The 27,421-nt window shown below is 38.1% G+C and overlaps 1 protein-coding gene across 1 annotated transcript in view; it reads left to right on the forward strand.

The window, feature by feature from the left end:
* Nucleotides 1-26,827, forward strand: part of LOC140155201 (aldehyde dehydrogenase, mitochondrial-like) — a 35,017-nt gene extending 8,190 nt beyond the window's left edge. Inside the window, exons 4-14 of the mRNA XM_072177942.1 lie at nucleotides 5,730-5,809; nucleotides 7,523-7,572; nucleotides 7,826-7,887; nucleotides 12,796-12,924; nucleotides 16,159-16,272; nucleotides 17,131-17,233; nucleotides 18,850-19,034; nucleotides 20,827-20,991; nucleotides 22,176-22,333; nucleotides 22,874-22,988; nucleotides 25,269-26,827. Coding sequence (XP_072034043.1) covers nucleotides 5,730-5,809; nucleotides 7,523-7,572; nucleotides 7,826-7,887; nucleotides 12,796-12,924; nucleotides 16,159-16,272; nucleotides 17,131-17,233; nucleotides 18,850-19,034; nucleotides 20,827-20,991; nucleotides 22,176-22,333; nucleotides 22,874-22,988; nucleotides 25,269-25,301 — 1,194 coding nt within the window. The 3' untranslated portion in view covers nucleotides 25,302-26,827. The remainder of the gene's footprint in view (nucleotides 1-5,729; nucleotides 5,810-7,522; nucleotides 7,573-7,825; nucleotides 7,888-12,795; nucleotides 12,925-16,158; nucleotides 16,273-17,130; nucleotides 17,234-18,849; nucleotides 19,035-20,826; nucleotides 20,992-22,175; nucleotides 22,334-22,873; nucleotides 22,989-25,268) is intronic.
* Nucleotides 26,828-27,421: the final 594 nt, after the last annotated feature.

The following is a 27,421-nucleotide window of genomic DNA, read 5'->3' on the forward strand; positions in this document are numbered from 1 at the left end:
CAAAATCTTCATTATATGGACCACATTGAAGTCAAAGTAATTATCTATCCTATCCTGTATCGTTTTATGGATAAAATTGACTCAAAATGTTATTGATGATATTATTGCTATCTTTAACATCAGTTTTGTCTTTTCAACGGGAAAAATCCGATGGAAAATAAAGTTTTTAGGGGCTAGCTATAATATTGAACAATGTATCCCATATTTTGACATGCACTTATAGAAAATAAATAAATTATTGTCTTACTTTATAAATTATAAATACTGTAAAATGACACATAACTAAAGTGAGGCCACTTTCTATCTTTTTTATTTGATTCATAAAATTACATTCAACAAAATGATTGAAGACTGAGAAAACACATAGTGCAGCGCCAATAAAAGGATTAGGGATTAATCTAATGTGATAATCACAACCAGGCACATGTAGCTTCCACGAGTGCAGAGACAGAGAGAGAGAGAGAGCCCATCCAGGCTCAGTGCACCTTAAGGGCACACAACTATGAATCAACTGGCGTAACTACCTCTTTCTCTCTTTTTAAAAAAAAACCAAGACAAAAAAACCAAGATCACTTTCCTCACAAGGAAGTGAGGATAACACTACTAAACAACTACTACTAACAACTGACTTGCAGAAACCAATCTAACAGCTTATGGGAATGAAGACACTGTTGGTTAGAACACCCAAAATAGGCAATGTGCCAACATTCAATAACATCAACAGTTCAAGAGTCTTTTTGTCTGCAATGACAAACTGACATTCAACATGAATGTAAAATGGTTCAAAGTTCAATGAAGTAAACGTCAGTTCCAGAGTTTTCTTTTAGAATTCCAAATGACATACGTAAATCAGTTCAAAGAGCAATGAAGTGACCATAGGAGGACACCGGTGATGGATTAAAATGTCATAGTACACAGTGACCTGTCCATTTAGTTTAACACATAGTCTTTCAGGTGCTCAGGAAGTTTGTGAGGGCGCGCGAACGCCTTTGTGTGAGCAATGGTGGCATGATCTCAGGGCCAACCATACTAGCTTGGGGGATACTTTCACTAACCTCACTGCTGTTACCGGTACATGGATTAGACTGTGCAACCAAACCGGAGGTATTGCTGGAGCTATGACCGCTATCGCGCAAGGGATCGCGAGGATCTGACTCAGAACTGGGGTGCGAGTGATTAGCATTCCTGGGCAGGGGGTCACAAGTAGCAGGTGTGGACAACTCGCCAGGTATGAAAGGAGGCTCTGGAGGAGTACATTCAGGGACCACTTCAACAAACTCGGAATCCTCGGTGGGTGGAGACGACTTGGGAAAGGGACGAGAATCCAGGTCAGGATAATACTGGACCTTAAAGCACTCAGATTTCTTGATACGATAAGAAGTATTCCGAAGCTGAGAACCCACAAATTTGCGGATGTTGCACCATGGGCCTTCGATAGTAGTGACTAAGTAGCGATCTCTAGCATGAGATTTCTTGCGATCTGAGTAGAGGTAGACAAGATCACCAACCTCCAACTCTGCTGCTGGGGAGGCAGAGGCTAATGGGGCCTTTGAATGAGCACTGTGTGGGTGGTTGGCTTTTCGCAAGGCATGCTGGGCCTGAATCATTTGACAATCAGTGAAAGGAACCTGCTCATTGGTAAACTGGTCTCGCTGAAACCACATCTCACGGGCTGAAAGACCTCGGGATCTGATGCGAGTATTAAGGGCTGCAGTAGCAATGGCAAGTGATAATGCTGTAGCCGGACCACCTGTAGAATCTTGTCTGAGCAACTCATCTTCAAGCTCACGAATGGCTTTCTCAGCAACAGGATTCTTGTTATTATTTTTAATACGACCGATCTCAACCGATAGATGGTAACGTGTGAGAAGTTTGTCACTGGCGAGTCGAACAAACCCTGGTGCTGGGTCAGTACGAATGACTGCAGGGGGGCCATCAAGTGGACGAAGTTCAATGCACAATTGAATCAGGGCATCACGCAATGTGCCATGTTGTTCATTCTCGACAATGCAAGAAGCTGTGTAGGACGTTGAGGTTTCGCGCAGCACAAGGACAAGCTGGCGGCTACGCTTCAGGATATCAGCTGCAAAAGAAATGCCAACTGCATCGGGAGGGTCACTTGAGGACTGCTCGATCAATGCCTTAGGGGCATTGGACAGAGAAGCACACTGGTGACAAGTTGATGTCACTTGATCAATAGCCTTGTCCATATCAAGAGCATAAAAGTAACGCTGGGTTACCAAACTGAGCTGATGTTTGGAGGGATGGTCAAGTTGGATGTGCAGGGCAGTGAGAAGACCATTTAAGACCTGTCTGGGAACAACAATACAATCGCGAGTTGGGGACAATGGTTGATCACGACGAACAACAAGTAGGCCATCTCTAGCGATAGATGTAACCTGCAAATAGCGCTTCACATCTTTGACAGAAGTAGCTTTCTTTGAAGGGCGAGTGTCCTGAACTTGATGAGCATGTGTTCGTCGCAGATCCGGGCATTCCTGCTGAATAGCATGCCAGGCTGCTTTGCTGGCAAAGGGGAGCTTAGCTTTCCCGGACAGAATGTCATGTGCGGAAACACGAAGGACAGTTGCTTCCTCTTCACGTTTGATAAAGGAGCATATTTGACAAGTGGGCTCAGTGCAGTCAGGGGCATCACGACTAGCAAAGTCTGAGGGGGTGTTAGCTGATCCTGCAAGATGACGAACAGATGCTTGGAAACGACTGACAGTGGAGAGGAATGTGGACACGCGAGGACTGGCTGAAAACTCACCCCGGCAGAGCTTTTCATATGCCTGAACACAAGGTTTGCTGTCAGTGATAATTGTACCAGCTTTCAAGATGATTTGGTTCTTAGCAGGGCGAATTGCGACATCATTGCATTTCGTGAAGGGAATACCTGCAAGGATTTCTTCGTCAAGGTCTCTAACAACTAGACCTTTAAAGACAAAGGAGTGTCTGTCACGAGTAAAAGTGAGGGTTGTTTCCCCAACTACCTTAAGAGGGATGACCCATGTACGGGCAGACTGCGAACTCTGATGAATGGGGCATCCTAATCGTTGGACAGTGTTTTCGCGAATGAGATTACCAGTGGATCCACTGTCAATGGTGATGCGGACCGCATGGTGCTTGTGGAATGCATCTACATACGGAGACTGATCAACATGAATTCGCAGCGCTGTCTGAACATTGGGCTGCGCACTAAGGTCAGATTGGTCAACAAAGGCACATGCTAAATCTGAGTCGCTGTCACAATCATCAAGGATGTTAAGCTGACGAGCGCGGGCCAGGTATTTTCTGTCCTTTTCAGGGAGGTACGAGCACTCGCTTAAGAAATGCGCATGGTCATGCCGACCAGCTTGCTCACACAGAGGGCAGGATTTACCAAATGATTTCTTAGCTTTCAATTTAGGCATCGGTCTACGCTGACTACTAGTGCGCATGCTGCGAGCAGCATCGTTTGAGCTCAGCTCATCCAGGAGCGAATCCAGAGCTTGAGAAATTTCGGCTTTGATAGAAGCCAAGGTGCGGGATCTTAGCTCTGTACCGTACCGTTGCTTTACTAATCGGGGCAGCTCAGGGTTTATAAGACGCAACCACGTTAACACTACAAAGTTTTCTAGTGTAGGCGTAATCTCCTCGTCTTCATCGATGACTTGGTCATGGTGACTGATGCCGCCTCCTTCACGCATGAGGTTGTCTTCGGTGAATGCTACTAGACGCTGGTACAAGTCCTCTGGGCGTTCATCAGGGCCAAGGCTAATATTGTTGAACTCCAGGAAGTGGCCACCTGTTGTTTGGAAGCCAAAATGGAGACGGATGGCTTGCCATATCTTGTTCAGGCTGGTGCAGTTTTTGAGTATTGTATTTCGTGAGATAATTGGACAATAGTTGGCTATTTGTCCAAGCATAAGCTCCAATGCAGCATTTTTCTGGACTGCTGTTTTCCTTTGGGCTTCCTGTATGTCCTCACCATCGTTAGTGAGACCTCGAAGAGGGGAAGCTTTTGACTTTTTGCCCCATACCGCTCCTTCAACCAAGTAGGGAGAAAAGCTTGGGTCTAATGACAGTGTATACCAGCTTTCAAATGAGTTTATTGTTTCGTTCTTTGTTAAAGGCCATATTATTGCTTCGGCGCACGATGTGTTGTGGCCATTGCTGATTGTTTTTACACTCGTGTATGTGAACCAGAATAAAAGCTAATATGCAGCCTTGCAGGCTTAAGCTTACTGTTTTAAGCTTACTGGTCGCTCACAGTCTTGTGAAAGATCACACATTTAGGGTTCAAGATGACCACCAATTTCGTCAGGTAGGTCAGCTGAGAGACTTCAGAGATGACTGGTTTCGAATCCAAGCTGTCACCACGCCAATAAAAGGATTAGGGATTAATCTAATGTGATAATCACAACCAGGCACATGTAGCTTCCACGAGTGCAGAGACAGAGAGAGAGAGCCCATCCAGGCTCAGTGCACCTTAAGGGCACACAACTATGAATCAACTGGCGCAGTCTATTACAGAATGGAGTAGGTAAGATGCCATGTCCATAGCTTTCGGACTAACAATCAACACATTCAAAAAATACAGTTTAAAAGTGAAGATTGTAGTGAATGATCAGTCCTTTATCATGTGCTTGCCACTATCTACTTTATAGTAAACTATACATAGCGAAATAATATAAAATCATTTTAAAATAAAATGTGCATGTAAGTTGAGTTTACATAGCGAATTAACTAACAACTGCAGTGAATTTTTTGATTTTAATAATAAGCATGGGTAAAAAGCAGTAAAGACAAAAATACAGAACAATTTGGAGTAATGAATTAAAGAGTTGACAGGAGTTATAGGAGTTAATGTTTTTGCTGTTTCAGTGTGCATGTTCTCACCATTGATGGTTTGGTGAACTGTCATGTAACATGGATGTAAGCGTGATTCTAAAAAATGCCTTTCACGGTGACCCAAACTATTTACAAGACCTCTTCTACATTGAGGCTGGCCTTCCCTTTTAAAGGGAATTTGTATTACTACCTCGGACACATTATTTGCGTGTAAAGGATTATGCATTACCCTTTATTTCTTAATTATTATTATTACCTGTTCATAAAGAACATTATCCTAGTCAAATTATGAAATGACCCACCAGAATTTAAATTACATCATTCGAGTCAACACAATTGAGTCCATTTCACATGCATCCATCTCCCAAAATCTCACGCAAAAACACATCAAAAGTCATGGAAAATCCAAGTAGTGGGACAGTGCCTATTTGCATAAATCCAAAATGGCCGCTTATAGGGGTTGAAATTTCAAAGTTGGTCATATATTATTAAAAACCATACCAATGCATTCCTCTCGTCATAAGGATTCAGAAAAGTTATAGCCTGACCTGTCTCCGATGCAGAGTTTTTGAGTTACAGGGTAAAAGGTCAAAATGTTATGTTAAAATTTGGGTTCCGCAGTGGACAAAAATTGAAAAGATTCTCTGATTTTGACAAGAATGGTATCAGATTGCACCGCTTGCAAAAACACTTAATAAACAAAGAATAGTTTGCAATATCTCAGGTTGTTTGTTTTCTTGGTAACATTGCAAAACGATTAACGGCCATTGAGTTATGTTGACCTTGGATCTATTTTGTGATGTTACTTTTCTCATTTTTATTTACTTGCCAAAGGAACAGTTTGACCTATTTTTATTTTTTTATTACAATTATTGTTATTATCATTCTTATTACAGAGTCTGGAAACATTAGACAATGGAAAGCCATACAATATCGCCTACGCTGTGGATGTACCATTCTCAATCAAGACTTTAAGGTATGAGCCCACAAAATCCATCAGAACCCAAGCGTGGCTCCGCACGGAGCCTGCGCTACATTGGCTGAGAGTTTAAAGGATGTCTCCAAGACTCCGACAATCACAACATTATGCTTTATATATGCTCGCATGATGTTAGAAATATAATTATCAAGCACGAAACACAAACTCTTATTGACCATAAAAACTGTCGGCTCTCAACACGCGATATTCAATATTCCCGCGCCGAAATTGTCTAATGCAATGACGTCATGGTTATGTGTGCTCAATTGTTGCCAGCCTTCATTGTATTACTGGGACGTCATTGCACAAGACAATTTCGGTGCCTGGGAATTTTGAATACCGCGTGTTGAGAGACGGCTGTATTAATTCGTTTTTATGGACAATATGAGTTTGTTTCAAATAAAACCACGTAATTCGTAATTAATTTTCTAAAATATAAGGCATGATAATGTTGTGATTGCCGCTAACATCACATTGCCGTGACAATGCTATTGTCCAATTAGCTCATATCCCTGGTTTGACCCACAGACAGGGATATGGGTGCTGGATGATTCTTTAGGGAACAGTGATCAGTCCACTGGTTATGTTGTAGCCTAAAGACCGGGCCTATAGACATCAATTCGGTCATTATTATCTTGTTTACCATGTTTACCCCCTTCCCTTTTACCTGTGCAAATATAAAAACTAATGGTTGATTTTGTTCGGAAGCAAGGGGAGGGGACATGTCGTTTGGAAGGCACATGTATGTTTTATACGTTATAAATAATGTTATTATACTTATTTATTACTTATTGTATTGTGCATTGTAACGTGGACTGTGGTACATTTTCCCAGTAGTATCATGTGACCAATAGTATGCTTTTTCTTTTAATACCTCAACTAAATTGTCTTTAAAAAATGTGGTTGAAGTGCATTTTAGGTATAAATCCAGATCACCAAAAAGAAATAAAAAAGCGTGCACTCTCATATATATGTTTCTATAAATAATCAACGGCTAAAAAGGCTACAAAAATGAAATCCCAAATTGACGGATGATGAGTTTATACAAGTCATTATGACGCATTGGATGCCATATGAAACAGTGTTGAAAACAGTAAACATAAAACCCCAGGCAGTAAACACGGAGCACAGAAGCTTTATTGGTCACTAACCCTTCATGACCTTTAGTATTATGTTGGTGAAGGGGAAATAGAGCATGTAGTGGCTGTGCATTTATGCCCCGCAGGAATTGTCAAAATGACGTTCTTGAATATGTCCCCTTCTTGGCTATTCACACTTTGTAATTGATGTTGCCTGCATTGGCTGTATATAACAAACTCAATTCACTCGTATTTAATTTCTCGTATAAAAGTATAGTTTTAAGTTCAGGTGCATATTAATTGCATAGTGTATATAACAATAATTAAATAATACCCCTCACATATATTTGTAACAATGATACTCTCCTGTTTAAATTGAGTAAATTAACGCTAAACATTGTTGCACAGTGTCACGTATTTTCCCATTTTTCATTGACAAACACGCTATTTGCAAAGTTGCAAAATAAATGTTGTGGAATTTCTAAGATTATTAAGGTTTGTTTGATATGACAGAATTTCCTGCATCTATTTGTCTTGTGTGTTGAGCATAATTTCCTGACAGTCAATCATTATAAGCCTACATATTATGTTAATATAAATTCTACATTGACATTTCTGATTTTGTATGTAGGTATTTTGCGGGTTGGACAGACAAAATACAAGGCAAGACAATACCAATTGGTTAGTATTTTGGCCTGATTATTATTATTATTATTATTATTAACATTGTTGGGGGGGGCGTATGACGCCGTATGAATAGCATTACTATTGGTGGTATTATTTTTAATTCTAAGTTTTACATATATGGTATTATTTTTAATTCTAAGTTATATTTAGATTTCTTAAGAATTTAGATTTTTAAAATGGGACGTTTCTAAGAAGAAGAGGATATTACGGTATTTTAAATCCAATGAATGTTGTGTTATTGTCCTAGATGGAGACTTTTTCTGTTACACACGTCATGAACCAGTGGGAGTGTGCGGACAAATTATTCCAGTAAGTTGTCAAAAACAGGTAGACGAATCCAATTTCACGCATTCCTACACCTCAATGGCAGCCATAGCTGGGTCCCCGTCGGCTCAATCTCACCTAAAATGTGAAATGATGTGGCCTTGGAGGGTATTTTAAACTGCATTCTATTACCCGTGTTGACGTAGACAAAAGAATGACAGTTTACAACACAAAAGAATCTAACATCGATTTTAAACGACTTTAATCCCACACCCCCACCCCCACTGGGCAGTCACAACACCAGTTTCGTGTTGCGGGGGACCCAGTAATGGCCGACCAAATCCTGACCAAATCGTTGGATTCGTCTATACTCACTGTACTTCTCTAACACAACTTAGCAAAACATTATTGCCAGTAGGGCCCATTGCCAAACGCAACGTGAGAATCATATTTTTGGTAACCTATTTATTGTTGGAACACAACTAAACGGCGTTCCGGTACCCAGTCAGTTACAGGTGCCTCTAACTTATATCAAATAATTTTGTTGTTGACAATATGTAGTGTCCAAAATTTTACTTGAGATGACCAGTTGCACCAGTATATATATCACACAGCCAAGGATAAATATGTCATCTTTGTGTGGACTTACTTACATCAGAATAATCAGATGACCTTGCATCAACATGGTCATTATACCATTCCAATATCGTTGCCTTGCATTCAGTCAAGCTTTCCAGAAAGTGACACATTTGGCAAATATTCAGGCGAAGGATTTACTCAGATTACGATAGTCGGTCATGCTTGAAGTAATATTTTGATGACCACAGAATGTTTCAAAGATCTGTAACGTAACGTGAACAAAAACATTTGTATACCTTACAAACACAAGGTGAAAACATATTCCTTGTACATCATGAGAGCTAAAAAAAATAAGATCAACAATTTTCAATAAACGCCATTAAGCTTACGCATCGGTCACGGGACTATAGAAACATTCACCACAATACTCACATGTTAACTATTTTACAAATCTTCCATTTACTTTAAAGTGAGCTTCAGCAGATACAATCTATAATAGGCCACAAGTTTCAAGGTATTGCAAATATTGAAATACACATGATTTGAGGTCACTGCGGTTTCAGAAATATCAAAGCATTTATAGATTACAGCTAAACGCGTTTTCCATCTACTATATTTACAGAGTTGTAATCAGCGAGTCCATAGGCTCTTTTGATCAAGTATTTTTGGGACAAATGATGAAAGCAATCGATTAAAAAAGCACTAACAACGTCGAACTTCTGTCCTGGGATGTGTTTCAGTAACAATGTGATCTCCGCTTGTGTGCACATGACATCGCCCCATAAATGTCCTACACGTACACGCACTTACAAGAAAGTTGAGAAACGCGCTCAGGCTACGGACGCGACCACTTCCCGGATGCGGATCCGAGTGCCGGGTATTAAGGATCCCACAAGTACGCACTGATGCCACCCTCATGTGGCGTCACACAAACGCACTGAAAATATATGCGTTGTAAATATTATATTTGACTTGTATAAGCCGTAATAATATTTTACGTCAATGTGTAGATGTAATGCTTGTTTTGGGGTTGTGTTAGACCAATACAATAAATATTAGCAAAAGAATGTTATTACCTTATGTTAACATTTATACAGTGAATAGTTGACGCCATATGACGGCCCATGCGTAATATTTGTAAATGTTTCCCTGTTGTTAAAGGTGTGTGACCAAATCGACAGCATCATTCCCCCTCTTTATCTCAATATCAAAAGTGGATCAAAAAGCTTTGGTTACCAATGCACACATATTGTTCTATGGGCCGCTGTAAAACATGTTTTTGCTTCAAATATCAAAACCGCTGGTGCAATTTACCTCAAAACTTATATTATTTTGGAACTAGCCTTAATGTGAGGTACTAAAACACATTATGAAAAAATCTAACCACTCACCTTTAATTATTTTTTGCATATTTTGCTGGCTCATTATGTTAACTGCTATGTACAGGGTCGCGTGCATGGTAGGCATATCTCGACACATATCAACCAAACTTGACATTGATTCGGTGCACACAATGTTGATATGAATCATATTTGCATGTGTAAATTATGTCAATATAATGTTCACGCTGATAAAAAGTGCAGAGGGTTGGCATCAAACCCCGGGCATCAAAAGTTTTCCCAGACGTAATTGTTTACATTGCCACCTTTTTCTACAGGGCATCCCAGAAAATCTGCAATATTTACAGAGCTATGCTGCCCTCCCATGGCAAAAGACCTAACTAACATTTTTTGAGAAATGGAGTTTTCACCACAGGAAGGTCAATGCCAAATAAAAACCTGCAATATTTTTGACAGAGTTATCATAATGTTTGTCAAGTTTTGAAACAAGATATTCTGCCTGATATTGATTGTATTCTATACCAAACAGTTTTAAAGTACTGGAAATTCGTATTAGGAACCAGTTCAACAAAATATATAAAAGTAAAAAATTATAACACGTTACATATCACTCTCAATCGAGATTTTTCGAGTCAAATTTGAACCCAAAATCATGTCAAATTTGACTCGGGAAATCTACAGGGTGTATCAAAATAAAGTAAATGGTCTTTAAAATGCCACTAGATTAAAAAGTACGAGGTATTTGTTCAAAATGCTCCAGTTGATAGCACTCTTATTATGCACTCTCAAAAAACTTCTAATTGTTTGGACAAAATTTCTAGAGATTAAATTCTCACTATATTGGGCTTATCAAAATAAAGTAAACAATTTGAAACAAATGCCACTAGATTATTTAGTCAAATTGATCTAGTTGATTGGTGAATCAACATATTCCTCTCACAACCGGTTTTATTAGAGAAGAATAGTATTGCATGCTAAATTAATAAATAGAAACATACATTTTCTCAAAATATATTCATAATCAGTGAATCAGTAGCAGTAGATCAGACAACTTAACGTCCGACAACAAGCACAAAGTGAGCAGTAATTGTGCTGAAGTCGTTGTATTATTTCATCTGCATTGTCAATTAAAACTGTTTGATGGGAATTCATATAAAATCCATTTTTGGTGACATACTTGTTACAGTTTTAAAGGAGTATTTTGTGATCCTAGCATCCTCTTTTTATGACATTTTTCTGTAGATATCCACGAAAAAAGCATATTCCCAAAATTTCAGTTGAATCCGATTTTGCGTTTGCGAGTTATTCATGAATATGTGTATTACACTGCTCCATAGACAATACGTTGTAATTTCGTTCTGGTGCACCAGAACGAAATTCAAATTTCACGATATCTTGGCTAAACGAATTAATCTGCAAGATATATTTTGTACATAAACATTATGTAGCCAGAGGTATCCAGTAATATAAAAATGTCAATTTTTTTTGGGAAAAGTGGAATGATGAGGCTGTGGATCACGAAATGCCCTTTTAAGCGCGCTGTTACGCAGCACTTCATCAGACTGGTAACCTTGCTTCTTCTCAAACGTTGACGTTGGTGGCGCTAGAGGCTGGTTGAAAGTTTGGGAAGAATGTGGTCATCAACGATGTACTAAAATTATCAGGAAGGGGCCACGCCTGGATTCAGGGAGGTAAATAGCAAGTGAAATTATTATTGTTATTTACCTGCCTGCCTGAATTGACGGACCACATCAATCAAATTGACATCACAGTGAACATATTAGTTTACCCAAAAGATGGGTAACCCACCGAAGTAGTACAAGACCACCGAAGTAGCACAAGTGCTAATCCGTGGGCCTCACATGCCCCTTAACATAATTAAATATATGACACTTATAATAATTCTCATAAAATAAATAACTTAAGCAAAAATCACGACCATCTCCATCCAAAGGATGAAGACGCCTATGTAAGAAGCATGAGAGACCCACCGATGTTGCACAAGTGCCAATCCGTGGGCCTCACATGCCCCTCAACATAACCAATAAGACATAAGAAGTAGGTCAAATTTCTCTCTTGGACACACTGATTAATCGCAATCGTTAATGTAGTTACTTGTGTCCCGGAAAAAGACCCATACGGACCAGTACTTGTACTTTACGTTTCACCATCCGTAAGTGTTGGAATACGCTAATGGTCAGAAAGGAAAGTAGTCACAGATCCAGCAGACAAAACAATTGAAGAATGTAAAATCAAACATGCGCTGAAGCATTGCGGATACCCTGATTGTGCTGAATGGGCGAAACGCCAGGACAAAAAGGGTCATGGAGCGAAAAACTAAAAAAGAAGAGCGACACCAACTAGAAAATCGAATGGTCGTTGTAAAAGATTGTCCAATAAAGTTTTAACAACGTGACGCTGCGACGACACAAAACAATTCGCAATATTTTAGTTCATCCCAATGACAAACGAGACATTATCACTAACTTCAGACTGTGTCTGTGGGATCCCATGCAACAACTGTACCTAGGTTGGCGGCGGAACATCACGCTTATATGGCACACATATCAAAGAACATCAAGGAGAAGCGAAGAAATTAATAAATCGGCGATTTCAGACCATGCTGCGCAAAACAACCATAATAGCTGTGAGGATACTAATATCATTTCAAGGGAGACCAACAGGAATAAAAGGCAGATAAGAAAGGCAATATGGGTCCGACGACGAGAGCAAAACACTCTTTCTTATCCGACCAGCTTCGTCCAATGGCAGCAACTTCAGGAAAGAAGAAGAAGCATGGTTGCCAGTCTGATGAAGAAGTGCGTAGCAACATGAAACTGTAACAAGGTTATTGTTACCAAAATGGATTAGATAGTATGAATTCTCATCAAGCGATTGACAAAGCAAGTAATTGACATTTTTTTACCAGATAAAATGATAGTACAAATAGCATTGCACAATCAAGTCCGGTTGTTAGTATACTTAATATTATCAGTTTAATAATAAATTCTTGATTCCTTACCATTTATTTCAGTGGAATTTCCCATTGTTAATGCAAGCATGGAAACTAGGACCCTCCTTGGCAGCAGGTAATTGTGTTGTCATGAAACTAGCAGAACAGACTCCACTATCAGGCCTGCATATTGCCAGCTTGATCAAAGAGGTAAGAATCTGACTTCACTATCAGGCCTGCATATTGCCAGCTTGATCAAAGATGCAAGAATCAGACTCCACTATCTGGCTTGTTAAAGCATGATCAAAGAGGTAAGAATCAGACTCCATTATCAGGCCTGCATATTGCCAGCTTATTCAAAGAGACAAGAATCATACTCCACTATCAGGTCTGTATATTGTCATCTTGAGCAAAGAGGTAAGAATCTGATACCACTATCAGGCCTGCATACTGCCAGCTTGATCAAAGATGCAAGAATCAGACTCCACTATAAGGCCTGTATATTGCCAGCTTGATCGTAGAGGTAAGAATCAGATTCCACTATCAGGCCTGCATATTACCAGCTTGAACAAAGAGGTACAAATCAGACACTACTATCAGGCCTGTATATTACCAGCCTGAACAAAGAGGTAAGAATCAGACTCCACTATAAGGCCTGTATATTGCCAGCTTGATCCTAGAGGTAAGAATCAGATTCCACTATCAGGCCTGCATATTACCAGCTTGAACAAAGAGGTACAAATCAGACACTACTATCAGGCCTGTATATTACCAGCCTGAACAAAGAGGTTAGAATCAGACTCCACTATCAGGCCTGCATATTGCCAGCTTGATCAAAGAGGTAAGAATCAGATTCCATTATCAGGCCTGCATATTGCCAGCTTGATCAAAGAGGTAAGAATCAGACTCCACTATCAGGCCTGCATATTACCAGCTTGAACAAAGAGGTAAGAATCAGACTCCACTATTAGGCCTGCATATTACCAGCTTGAACAAAGAGGTAAGAATCGGACTCCACTATCAGGCCTGCATATTACCAGCTTGAGCAAAGAGGTACAAATCAGACTCCACTATCAGGCCTGCATATTGCCAGCGTGATCAAAGAGGTAAGAATCTGACTCCACTATCAGGCCTGCATATTACCAGCTTGATCAAAGAGGTAAGAATCTGACTCCACTATCAGGCCTGCATATTGCCAGCTTGAGCAAAGAGGTACAAATCTGACTCCACTATCAGGCCTGCATATTGACAGCGTGATCAAAGAGGTAAGAATCAGACTCCACTATCAGGCCTGCATATTACTAGCTTGATCAAAGAGGTAAGAATCTGACTCCACTATCAGGCCTGCATATTGCCAGCTTGAGCAAAGAGGTACAAATCAGACTCCACTATCAGGCCTGCATATTGCCAGCGTGATCAAAGAGGTAAGAATCTGACTCCACTATCAGGCCTGCATATTACCAGCTTGATCAAAGAGGTAAGAATCAGACTCCACTATCAGGCCTGCATATTGCCAGCTTGATCAAGGAGGCAAGAATCAGACTCCACTATCAGGCCTGTATATTGTCAGCGTAATCAAAGAGGTAAGAATCAGACTCCACTATCAGGCCTGTATATTGTCATCTTGATCAAAGAGGTCAGAATCTGATACCACTATCAGGCCTGCATATTACCAGCTTGATCAAAGAGGTAAGAATCAGACTCCACTATCAGGCCTGAATAATGCCAGCTTGAGCAAAGAGGTACAAATCAGACGCCACTATCAGGCCTGTATATTGTCATCATGAGAAAAGAGGTCAGAATCTGATACCACTATCAGGCCTGCATACTGCCAGCTTGATCAAAGATGCAAGAATCAGACTCCACTATCAGGCCTGTATATTGTCATCATGAGAAAAGAGGTCAGAATCTGATACCACTATCAGGACTGCATACTGCCAGCTTGATCAAAGATGCAAGAATCAGACTCCACTATCAGGCCTGTATATTGCCAGCTTGGTCAAAGATGTAAGAATCAGATTGACAGATTCCACTATCAGGCCTGCATATTACCAGCTTGATCAAAGATGCAAGAATCAGACTCCACTATCAGGCCTGTATATTGCCAGCTTGATCAAAGATGTAAGAATCAGACTACACTATCAGGCCTGAATAATGCCAGCTTGAGCAAAGAGGTACAAATCAGACGCCACTATCAGGCCTGTATATTGTCATCATGAGAAAAGAGGTCAGAATCTGATACCACTATCAGGCCTGCATACTGCCAGCTTGATCAAAGATGCAAGAATCAGACTCCACTATTAGGCCTGTATATTGCCAGCTTGATCAAAGATGCAAGAATCAGACTCCACTATCAGGCCTGTATATTGCAGACTTGATCAAAGAGGTAAGAATGAGACTCCATTATCAGGCATGTATATTGCCAGTGTGATCAAAGAGGTAAGAATCAGATTCCATTATCAGGCCTGCATATTGCCAGCTTGATCAAAGAGGTAAGAATCTGACTCCACTATCAGGCATGTATATTGACAGCGTGATCAAAGAGGTAAGAATCAGACTCCACTATCAGGCCTGCATATTACCAGCTTGATCAAAGAGGCAAGAATCAGACTCCACTATCAGGCCTGCCTATTGCCAGCTTGATCACAGATGAAAGAATCAGACTCCACTATCAGGCCTGCATATTGCCAGCTTGATCACAGATGAAAGAATCAGACTCCACTATCAGGCCTGCATATTGCCAGCTTGATCACAGATGAAAGAATCAGACTCCACTATCAGGCCTGTATGTTGCCAGCTTGATCACAGATGAAAGAATCAGACACCACTGTCAGGCCTGCATATTGAAAGCTTGATTAAAGACCCATTCAGTGATCCCAGCGCAAGTGTAAAAAAAATTAAAATTGTTTATAAATTGTTTAAAAGTGAAGATAAGTCATTGAAATTGAAAAAAGAAAACAGCAGTACTGACGAAGTTGAAGCCCCATTCAAATACAGGTAGCTAATTTAAATACTGTCAGTATCTATATTACAGATTCGTGTAAAATGTCATATTTTGTCTTAAATACACGGCTTTCGGCCGAACCGCTCGCAGGCTATGTTAGCACATTTATGACAATGACGAAGGTACCAAAATCTGAATTTTTATGATTTTTACGATCATGGATGAGCAAATCACTGAATTGGCCTTTAAGGAGGTAGATGCAAACTAAATATTGTTTATAATAGATACCACTTGCTATATAGCATTAGCAATAGAGCAATATTTTTGTGGCCTGTGGGTAATCATCTTGAAAATTATGGGATTTAAACTATTCAAATTAGGTGTAGTTTGGTAATAATGTGTGTAAAATGTGTGCAAAAAGGTAATGCTACTCATACGCTGTACGACGGCACTTTCATTTGACGTTTTCATTTGATGTTTTTACATGTTATCCTTCTCAGGCTGGCTTTCCCCCAGGCGTAGTGAACATCCTCTCAGGATATGGTCCAACAGCAGGTGCGGCTATTGCTGAACATCCTGATGTAGATAAAGTTGCATTTACTGGATCAACGGAGGTAAGAATGCTACGAAGTGTTATGCTAGGGTGTGTACAATATTTTTAGGAAAAGTATACATTAACCCCCTTTGGCATATCAAAAAACAAAAATTATGTCTGGCTCGCAAGTAGCCTTCCTTGAAGGCATACAGACTACATGTGTATCGTATTAAATAACCCACAACAACAGCGTACATAAAATCTGCCACGAACATCTCTTGGTTCTCTTATTAATATCAAACGAGAAAAACTGGATAGTTCCCGTTCTATTAAAGATCACTCCGTCACATTCACTTTATCTTAGCCACAAGTTTAGTTTTGTTTTGGTATTAGCCACAAGTTTAGTTTTGTTTTGGTATTATGCAATGCAATCCTGTGAGATCTGGGGCTTTTCAAATCTATTTGTATATTCTTTGTTATTATATGAAAGAGGAGATAGCTTTACATGTAAACAAAGATAAAATTAAATTACTCAGGGCTCATCACAATGGTAGTCTGAACATGAAGTCTTGCAAAATCGAACCGTTTCGACCTGGCCTGAATCTCTGTGAAATCATATAGTTAAAGAAATGTTTGTACCATAGCAGGGTTAGGATAGCGAAATGAACCCAAATTGAAGTATCACTTTGCAAAAAAAGTCACTCAACTTTTCTAATAATATGGGCGAGCGTACTGAAAGCTCTGTTTGTTTTTAGCACAATGTTGATCTAGGATATCTGAGGTCATCTTGTATGCTAACAATTAGGAAATGGCTCATGAATGTAACCTTGAAAGTTGATTGAGTTTACAGATACTGGACCAATTGCACCAGTAACATTTATATAACAAACTACTATGACTTTTGATATCAGAATTATGTACTTTTTTCATGCACTAGGTAGGGAAGCTTATCCAGCAAGCCGCAGGAAGAACAAACTTGAAGAATGTTACCCTTGAACTCGGGGGTAAAAGCCCACATATTATTCTTTCAGATGTAGACAGTAAGTATTTTGGTATTACAAATCACATGCTATATACAATTAGACTCCTTAAAACAGTGTATTTCGGTTATATCTATAAATGCGCTTTTATAAATGCGCACGTGACCCATGGGCACGACATACCAAAACCAGGAAGCTGACCAAATCCTCATGCATTGACCACTATACAGAAAGGCATAGGAACTCTGTAGATGAATATCATCAAGTTTAAGTATTAATTGAATTGCAAAATTATTACACATTTTGCAATTCCGAATTTGTAATATGTTATCGCAAACAACATTTTGAAAGTATTTGACGACGGAAAAAAAAATTCAACGACGGAAACGTTTACAATATAATCACAAAGTTAGACAATAGACAATTTTGCTGCACAGCAGTCTCATGTTGTTTCGCCCTTGCATTCAAATTTATAGAAAGACCACTCGCTATGTAGAAGGTCACTTCGAGACTTACTGTGTTATGGCAGCGCGGAGGTGGTCACGTGCGCATTATAAACGCGCATTTATATAACCGAAGTACACTGTAAAATACACAGTCAACCATCATGATCTTTCTTGCTATCTTTCTCTCGAATTTTTTAACACTCTTTTAGCTATACTCTTTTAGCTATAGTTCTCATATCCGGTGAAGTACAATAATGAATTCGTATTTCCAATAATTAACTATTAGGATTGCCAAATAGTGTACCATTTCTTTTCTTCGACTTCTTTTTTTCGACATTTCAATAATAGTATTTTGTTAATGTATTTTTGGGTTAATACAGAAAGTTGTTGCAGTGACGTAAGTGTAATTTGGAGGTTTGGAGCAAGGAATTCTAAATTTAGCGTTAGTAAAGATGGCGGCCTTGATTGAGTAGGGAAATATGCGTCAGTGTGAATAATGAATAGGGGGTCCGGGGCAAAGAATGTCTACGTTAGGGATATAAAATAGGGAGATCCGGAGCTTGGAAATGAGGCATAGAACAAAGATAATCTTACGTTGATGTGAGAGACCAGGGAGGTCAGGATCGAGGTATGTCTGCATTAGTGTTAGTGAAGAGGGAGATCCAGAACAAGGAAAAGGGAGGAAAATGTAGGGACAAAGGTAAGGGGAGCTCTAAATCCAAGAACGCCTGAGCTTGTGTTAGTGAACAGGGAGGCCAGTTTACGATCGTATTACAATAGTATTAGCGGACATGGAGGTCCGGACCTGTTCACTAAGACCCATTCAGTGATCCCAGCGCAAGTATAAAAAAAATAAAATTGTTTATAAATTGCTTAAAAGTGAAGGATAAGTCATTCAAATTGTCATTTGGTATTTTGAAATAAAAAATTTGGCAAAAAATGGAGAAAACAGCGGTATTGACGAAGTTGAAGCCCCATTCAAATACATGTAGCTAATTTAAATTACAGACTCATGGAAAATGCCTTATTTTGTCTTAAATTCATGGCTTTCGGCTGAACCACTAGCAGGTTATCTTAGCACATCTGTGACAATGACAAATGTACCAATTAAAATCTGAATTTTGATCTTGTGGAAGGGAAAGAGTGTTGATTATAGGGAATCTCTTTGTTGTGTTTTGTGACTGCTTGTCAAAAAATAATGCAGATAATAATTTTGTTTTACAATTACAGTTGAAGAGGCAGTAGAAACCAGTCACTTTGCTCTGTTCTTCAACATGGGCCAGTGCTGCACTGCTGGTTCTCGTACATTCGTAGAAGAATCAATATATGACAAGTTTGTGGAGGCTGCTACAGAGCGTGCCAAGAAACGTACTGTGGGGAACCCATTTGATCCCAAGATTGAACAAGGACCCCAGGTTGGTATATAGTGTAATGTTGAAATTGTGATGCGCCTTTCCACTTTTGGGTTTTTTTTGTGACAGCATGTCAGTAATTGACCTTGTTCTGTTAAAGGTGGATAGTCCGATTTTGTTACTATCAATAAGTTGAAGATCATCTGCTTATTATTCATATTCCAAAAATTGAGCTAGCTTGAAATAACCCTGTACAAGGAACTTATTGCTAATTCTCTTTGTAATCCGTGCGAAACTCGGGGAGCTGATCCTGGCTGCGAAGGTCTATTGTGAAATGTCTAGGGTTTGCGCTTCTAAGCTGCAAGTCTATGTATTGTTTAGAGGTTATAATAACTGCGCATCGGTTATTTGGAGGGCATTGTGAAAAATCTAAACATTTTGCATTTGACGAGGTCCAAAGCAAAATGTTTACATTTTTCACAATACCCGACATATTACCGATGTAAAGTTATTAACCTCATTCATAACCGTCACTTTAATCTCTTCACCTTACAAAATAACACAAAAGTTTGCTTAAAAGTTTATAAAAATAGATGATTTTTATATAAAAAAAAAAAAAAATCGATTAGGCTAAAACAGGACGACCAATAACAAAAGCGCGTAACACAATCTGTGCAAATATGGTAGCGCGCAATCCAAATACGGCAGCCAGCGCGCGAGCAGTTTGTTCGACGCACAACAACACGCAAACGCCGGTCAATTGTGTGCGACATTGGAACAATTACGCATTTTGCGGTCAATTGTGAGATATAAATGACCTCGATTTGCGTTCGCGTTTTCACAAATAACTAAATGTAATTGGATCGCACACATTGCGTTTATTAATGAGGTTATGAATGTTTATTCATAACCTCATTAATAAACGCGATGCGTGCGATCCAATTACATTTAGTTATTTGTGAAAACGCGAACGCAAATCGAGGTCATTAATATCTCACAATTGACCGCAAAATGCGTAATTGTTCAATGGCGCACACAATTGACCGGCGTTTGCGTGTTGCGTCGAACAAACTTCGCGGGCGCTGGCTGCCGTATTTGGATTGCGCGCTACCATATTTGCACAGATTGTGATACGCACTTTTGTACACATATTTGTCGTCCTGTTTTAGCCTGATCGATTTTTGGAAAGGAAGATGTAAAATCATCTATTTTTAAACTTTTGAGCAAAATTTTGTGTTATTTTGTAAGGTGAAGAAGAGATTAAAGTGACGGTTATGAAATGAGGTTAATAACTTTGCATCGGTAATATGTCAGGCATTGTGAAAAATCTAAACATTTTGCTTTGGACCTCGGAATATCCTCGGGGCTACGCCCTCGGGATATTCCTCGGTTCCAAAGGCAAAATGTTTAGATTTTTCACAATGCCTCCAAATAACCGATGCGCAGTTATTAACCTCTAAATGGTTTATGAAATGAAGGCTTGTGGATCAACGTCTAGGCGTTGTGCTTGTGCGTAGCGCACTATAAATCACTGCCTCGCTAGCTGAGTAAACGGATAGACTCACTGAACATGTGACAAAGAAACTATGGCAAATAAAAGTGGACTGATTTGTCGTCACGGGACGCGATAGAAGTATAAGAGTTCCAAAGAACAATCATTTGGTAGAATTTAGAGTTGGTTGAACCCTAGATCTATAGCAGTTGAAGTATTTGTATTGACTGCCTTTGCAGAAAGGGTTCGATAAAGGGTAGTACTTCATTAAATGAGATATGATATAATTATGTACTTTAATTGGATCTTATACACCCCTCATTGTTTTTACTAATGTGGTTATTCAATATTATGTAATAACAGGTAGACAAGGACCAATTCACCAAGATCTTAGGAATGATTGAAAGTGGAAGGCAAGAGGGAGCCAAGATGAACTGCGGTGGAGGCAAGGCTCATGACCGCGGCTACTTCATCCAACCAACAGTCTTCAGTGATGTACAGGACAATATGAGACTTGCACGAGAAGAGGTACAGTAATACTTAAAATGCCTTTCGCTTTTGGTCTACTTGCACTTGATAATGCCATTTATTTTGGCGCTGTTAATCTTTGCTTGCAAAGCAAACATACGCCCTCTTTAATGATTTTACCTATAACTACACTTCATACACTCTTAGATAGCGAGAACCTATCAGAGCAAACGTTAGAAAAATGCCAAACATGCATTGATTGTGTATAATGCACGGGCGCGCACTCCGCGCAGTGCTTTTGGACGCGTTCATTTTTCTTTTGGGTTGATGCATTTATATTTGTTTGCATTTTCCAAAATATTTACTGTCAATTTTGTTCTAAAAATAACAAAAATCATGGGTTTTGTTCGTGTATGAAATAGGTTAATAAATGCGTATCACTTGTTGCTCGAAAAATTGTACAAAATAATGCACTTGTTCTGAGATGTTGATGCGTCTAATGCACTCCACCTTCGGAGCTAGTGGATTAGACGCATCAACATCTCAATACCCGTGCATTATTTTGTACAATTTCACTCCCAACAAGACAGTGATACGCATTTATTAACCTATAAATGTGTGACGTTTATTAATGTATGGCGCTATGATCATGATGGTAGGTCAATGCACTTCAGGAAAGAATTAGTTGACCTATTTCATGAAAACGCACCAGTTAGTATTATCGAATGGAACTATTTGTTCTTATCGATAGTTTGTGCAGTATATACTAGGTAAACCGTAGGATTCCAAATTTAAATTGTAAGAATAAGTTTTCGAGATATAGTTGATCATATACTCTTAGATAGCGAGAACCAATCAGAACAAGCGTAAGAAAAATCCAAAACATACATTGATTGTGTATTACTCGCGATGTTTTCGGACGCGTTCATTTTTTCTTGCGGGTTGATGCATTTATATTTGCTTGTATATTTGCTTGAATTTTTTTCTTGTGTATGAAATAGGTTAATGAATGTGTATCACTTGTTTCTCGAGAAATTGTATTAAATAATGAACTTGTACTGAGATGTTGATGTGTCGAATGTACTCTCCTCTTCGGGGCTAGTGAATTAGACGCATCAACATCTCAGTACGCGTGCATTATTTTGTACAATTTCACTCCCAACAAGTGATACGTATTTATTAACCTATAATTGGTTTACGTTTTAATGATCATTTTGTATTCTTATATTTTCCCTCAATGATAGATTTTTGGGCCAGTTCAGCAGATCTTAAAATTCAAAGGTCTAGATGAGGCGATCGAAAGAGGAAACAACTCCATATATGGGCTTGCTGCTGGAGTTATGACTAAAGACCTTGACAAAGCAATGTACTTGTCACAAGGTCTTCGTGCTGGCACTGTATGGTAGGTAAAATATACTCATATAGTTATACTGATATAACAAATGAACAAAATCAACAAGAGGAAGACAGTATAAGGTTTAAATAAATTATAAATTGTTTAAATAAATTGGCATATGCCTATAGTGAAGGACAAGTAAAGAAACTGTACAAACTTTCCATACATTTTTAAAAACAGGGAAAATATGACACAACATCCCATGGGGGAGTAACACAAAACAGCTCACACTATACACTATATTGAGAGCATTTTATTCCTTGAAGAAAAATTTTGTCTTTTCGAAACGTCGGGTTTTTAACTTTGTTTATATGTTTTGTGTTACTCCCCCATTGGATGTTGTGTCATATTTTCCCTGTTTTGAATTTTATCCATTGCTAGTGTGACACTGCTGTATCCTTTTGGATCCATCCTTTGGTTCCCTGCTGGTCAGTTAAACAGATTTTCCCTGTTTTTATATCTCCAAACTTTGACAGTTTCATCTGATAAATATAATACCTGTTATTTGAACTTGATCCATTTTCTTTATTCATCTTGCCATATCAGGGTGAATACTTACGATGTGTTCCCACAACAGTCTGCATTCGGTGGATTCAAGCAGTCAGGGATTGGACGTGAAAATGGCGAATACGCTTTTAATTCTTACATCGAACCAAAAACAGTAAGTCATTTATGAATTGTTGATGTCGCGTGGTCCTTTAATTAATATCGATCTCCAAATCATTCCTCAAATTGTTTCGTAATAAAGAAAAGGAATCGCACTATAACACAATCGTAACGAGAGTATTCTTACGTTTAAAGGGTTAACAGCACATCTGGATTTATTCATAAAGCTCAACATTTTATGACAAAACATATGTCATTGTCATATGAAAGGACAGGGTTACCTGCCCAAATCATTGTGTAAATATTTACTAATTTGGTATTTAGTTACTGCAGTTGGCCTGGCCAACGATGTTGGACATTTAAAGAGTTAACAACAAATCTGGTTTTATTCAGAAAGTGTTACACAAGCTCAACATTTTATGGCAAAACATAATACATGATAATAAAAAATGTCGCACTCCACAAGGTCCTGACAAGTCTAAAAGAATATTGTGATATGTAAGGACAAGGTTACCTGCTCAAATCCTAGTATAAACATTTAGGAACTGTTGGTATTTAATCTGCACCAACCTGGTCAGAAGTTGGCCTGGTCAATAATTTTAGGCCTTTAAACACTTTCCAGGAAGCTCCGCTTGGCCAGTTCGCCACAGAAGAACTGACTTACACCTATTACTTTGATGACAGACATAACAGAATTTACATGAATAAATTTTAACCTTGACTAATTCCCTAAGGAACTTCAACCAAAAGTGGGTCTTCCACTTTAAGTGTCCCTCCGATATTTTAAGCCAGGGGGACCTCTTCCCATCTCTGCGTTACCCGGTCTTTGACATTATTGACGGTTTTGGTTATTTTATGATGCGCCTTTGATCATTATCATGTTGCATGTTTTATTTAACGTTATCCGCTATGAATGGAATTTGAAATTTGAAAAAAAAAAAGATCCTCGGAAAACACAAATTTATGTTCCTTTTACAAAGATAATTCACTTACCGGTATAATAAATTCATTTAAAAATCATTCATATATAATTTTGAGGCCAAACGTGTTGCAGAGCATTTTCCCAAAAAGTTGTTCAACAGGTTTACAATGTGATTTTGAAATAACTATTATCAAAAGACTATAAAAATGCTGTTTGTTAAATATTTTCTGCCAAACGTTATTAAATAAATGTTTTGCCAACTTTATAATATCATTATGTACAACAAATTCTGAAACCTTATTGTATAAAAATGAAAATTGATGTAGGCCTAGGACCAGGTATATGATTATTTAGGCAAATATAAAGAAATATGATGTGTTGCTTAAAATAGATTTTAACGGAGCTGTAAATATAATCTAGGATTTTGGAGATTGAGATAGAGTTTGTTTATAATGAGTTTATACGATATTTTGAACAATTAATATTTGGGCCTAATTATAAATAATTGAGTAGGTCTTGTGGTAAAAATGAGAAAGCTAAGGCTAATGAAAGTTGATTTCTTGTTTCCCGTTACCCTACTCCGCTCAAAACCAATTGCTGGCCATATATTTCATTATTTTGAATAAAACATTGATTTCTAACCAACTTTAACATACCAATAAAAATTGTGGTTTTAAATATATCACAAACCTCTTTCTGTTGATTTTCAGGGATTTTCTTTGCAGTAGGAGCATAGCATATGGTTAATAACCTACTCACTTCTCTGTCCCGCACTTTTTGATCTGCTCTGATCTAATTCCGTAAAAAATATTGTGAAACTTTTGATAATAGTTGTACAATCACCTTCATGTGGTTGTAAACTGCATCTGTAAACTACAAACTGTGATTTATCACATGTATACATGGGTAGTTAATTATTGGTTTACACCTGTAACATATGCAATAATGAAATGGTATGAAATAATGAATAATGAAAAATGAAATGGTCAGTTACACAGTCATGAAAAATTGTGTAACGGGAAACAAGAAATTGACTTTCATTGGCCTAATTAGAGATAAATTTTTAGTTAATCTTCAATGATTCAATTTATGAAAACTGAGCAGAATTAAGGGCTGCCAAATGACCTGAATGGTGCTATTTTACTGGACCGAGACCAGCAGGTCCGAGACCGAGACCGAGACCAAGACCAGGCTTAGCTGGTCTCGAGACCGGTCTCGAGACCTACAACACTGGTCATAAGGTTCGAAAACAAAGTTTTGCTTGTCCGAAATTTAGGGTCAGGTTTACACTTATAGAGAAATGGTTAGGGTCATTGTTACGGTTAGGGGTAGGTCTAGTGCACTAGCGAAATTGGCGAACTTTACTATTATTATATTAACTTTTTCTCTCTCCCACTCTCTCCGTTTTTGCAGGTCATCATTAAGGTTCCACAGAAGAACTCCTAAATATTGATTGATGATTATTGCGATGCACAAAATGGAACAATAATATCAAGTTCAAACTAAAATACGGTGCCTTTAACAATCTTTGTTTACATGACATTGTGTAAAGATGTTTATGATATATTTTACATGTACAATTGATTATAACAAAGAAAACTTGTTTACCTCATGGCATCGACAGAAATATTGTCGCAATGTTCCGATTTTTATTTGGAACAAAGGTTAATTAGACGGTTGATTTTTATCACATAGATGCCTTTAATCATGTCAACTCAGATATGTGTCAATAGAATTATTTTTTTAATAGATGGCTTTAATGAAATATCTGAAATATCTGTATAATATTTAATGTAAATAATTGAAGTTTGTAACAATTTGAAATAATGAGCTCCTGAAAAAAAGTCTGGAAAGACTGGAAATAACTGGAAAGACTTGCGGCGTCCTTCATGTGATATCGTAAAGGAATTGAGGAATTGAATAATTCCAATTATAAATTTAGTATTAAATCACAGTCACATACCTAAAAGGTCTTTCTGACGTATTTTGAGAATATATCCTATGAAGAAATATTAATGAAATATAAATACAAGATATAAAAAACATTTTTGCAAATATTAAAGACATTAATAATAGTTATCATAGTGACAACGGATACAGTGACGGCGGAAGCATTACAGTTCAGGGGACGAACATATTTTTGTGCCTGTTTGAGATTTCAGACTATTTCAGCCCAAAATGATATGAAGCGGCATTTTTGGTATTGATGAACCAGTGCGCAAACTTTTGCAATTTTACCCTATTTCGGTCCAAAAACACGGAACAAGGAATATAATATACAGGGTAATTATTGCTTTTTTTTTTTTTTCTATTAGGATATTTAGGGGCCGGGGCGTCCCTTAATGGAAATAAAAATGAGAGAGAGAGGGCGTGTCCCCGCCCACTGCTTCCGCCGCCAATGATGGATTATAACTTATTTCCAGATCGTGTTTTAAGTCCACTTTACACCAAGATTGTGAATAAGTTATACGATTTATATTAAAAGTAGGCCTATTCTAACCTATGTTCGAATTTGTAAATTTTAATTTTCACAAATGGTTTGATCACACATTTTAACTATTTTTTATACAATGACATTACAATGTTTTGAAATAAGCTCTATAGTGTTTTACTGAATGAGTTAATATTAATGAAATAATTTTAATGAATTAAAATCCCTTAATCTGTAACGATGTGATGATACATTACAAAAAAGTATTAAATTATTCAACGAATTGCATAATGGTATCTTTTTTGGGTAATCATATTATCACAAAGTGATATGGTTGCCTAATGGTGCCAATTTTTTAGTATGATTGCTTTGTTGCCTTTGTTGTAATACCACGTTATTTCAATTATGACGCTCTTACGACAACCCACTTGAATTCAATTTTCCGTAATGGTCTTACATTTTGGCTTCGGAAATGGATATTCATATCATTTTCTTTAGTTTTGTTATTCAGATTGAGTATGTATAATTGTATCGAATCATGAGAATGTTATGATAATATTCATGATATTACTTCCAACAATAATGATATTGCGTGATCGCGTATTTTTATAAGCATACAAATACAAAAGAAAACTTCTTTAACATCATTCGGAGATCCTGCGTTCCGAGGTTTAGTTCGGGCACCGAACATAGTATTATGAACCCACATCGCCAATCAGCAAATCTGGTCAATCTGGTGACGACATGTTTCCACAATATGCGAAAAGTGGACCTGAAGTAAATATTAAAAAGTACATGAAAATTGGCATAAATGAGGTTAAATTTGGATTAATCATATGTGCTACATATATGGTCAATTCCAGCGAAAGCGGGACAAAATTCTCTCTATGTTTCCACTTTAAAATGTCATTAATAAAGGAAATCACGTTATTGATGGAGCATATCATGTCACGTCCAATGTGCTCTCTTTGTGCATATAGGCCTTTACTAGCAAGTCATACCAGGGACAAGTTATGATAGCTTAAATGAATTGGCGTTACCCACGAATTCAAAGATAAAGCACCATATATGTCATTGAATGTCCTTCAATCAAAATGAAATTATTACCGTTAGAAAGACGTTTGCATGATCTCTC

The sequence above is a fragment of the Amphiura filiformis genome, chromosome 6 (assembly GCF_039555335.1).
Source record: "Amphiura filiformis chromosome 6, Afil_fr2py, whole genome shotgun sequence".
Taxonomy (NCBI): Eukaryota; Metazoa; Echinodermata; class Ophiuroidea; order Amphilepidida; family Amphiuridae; genus Amphiura; species Amphiura filiformis.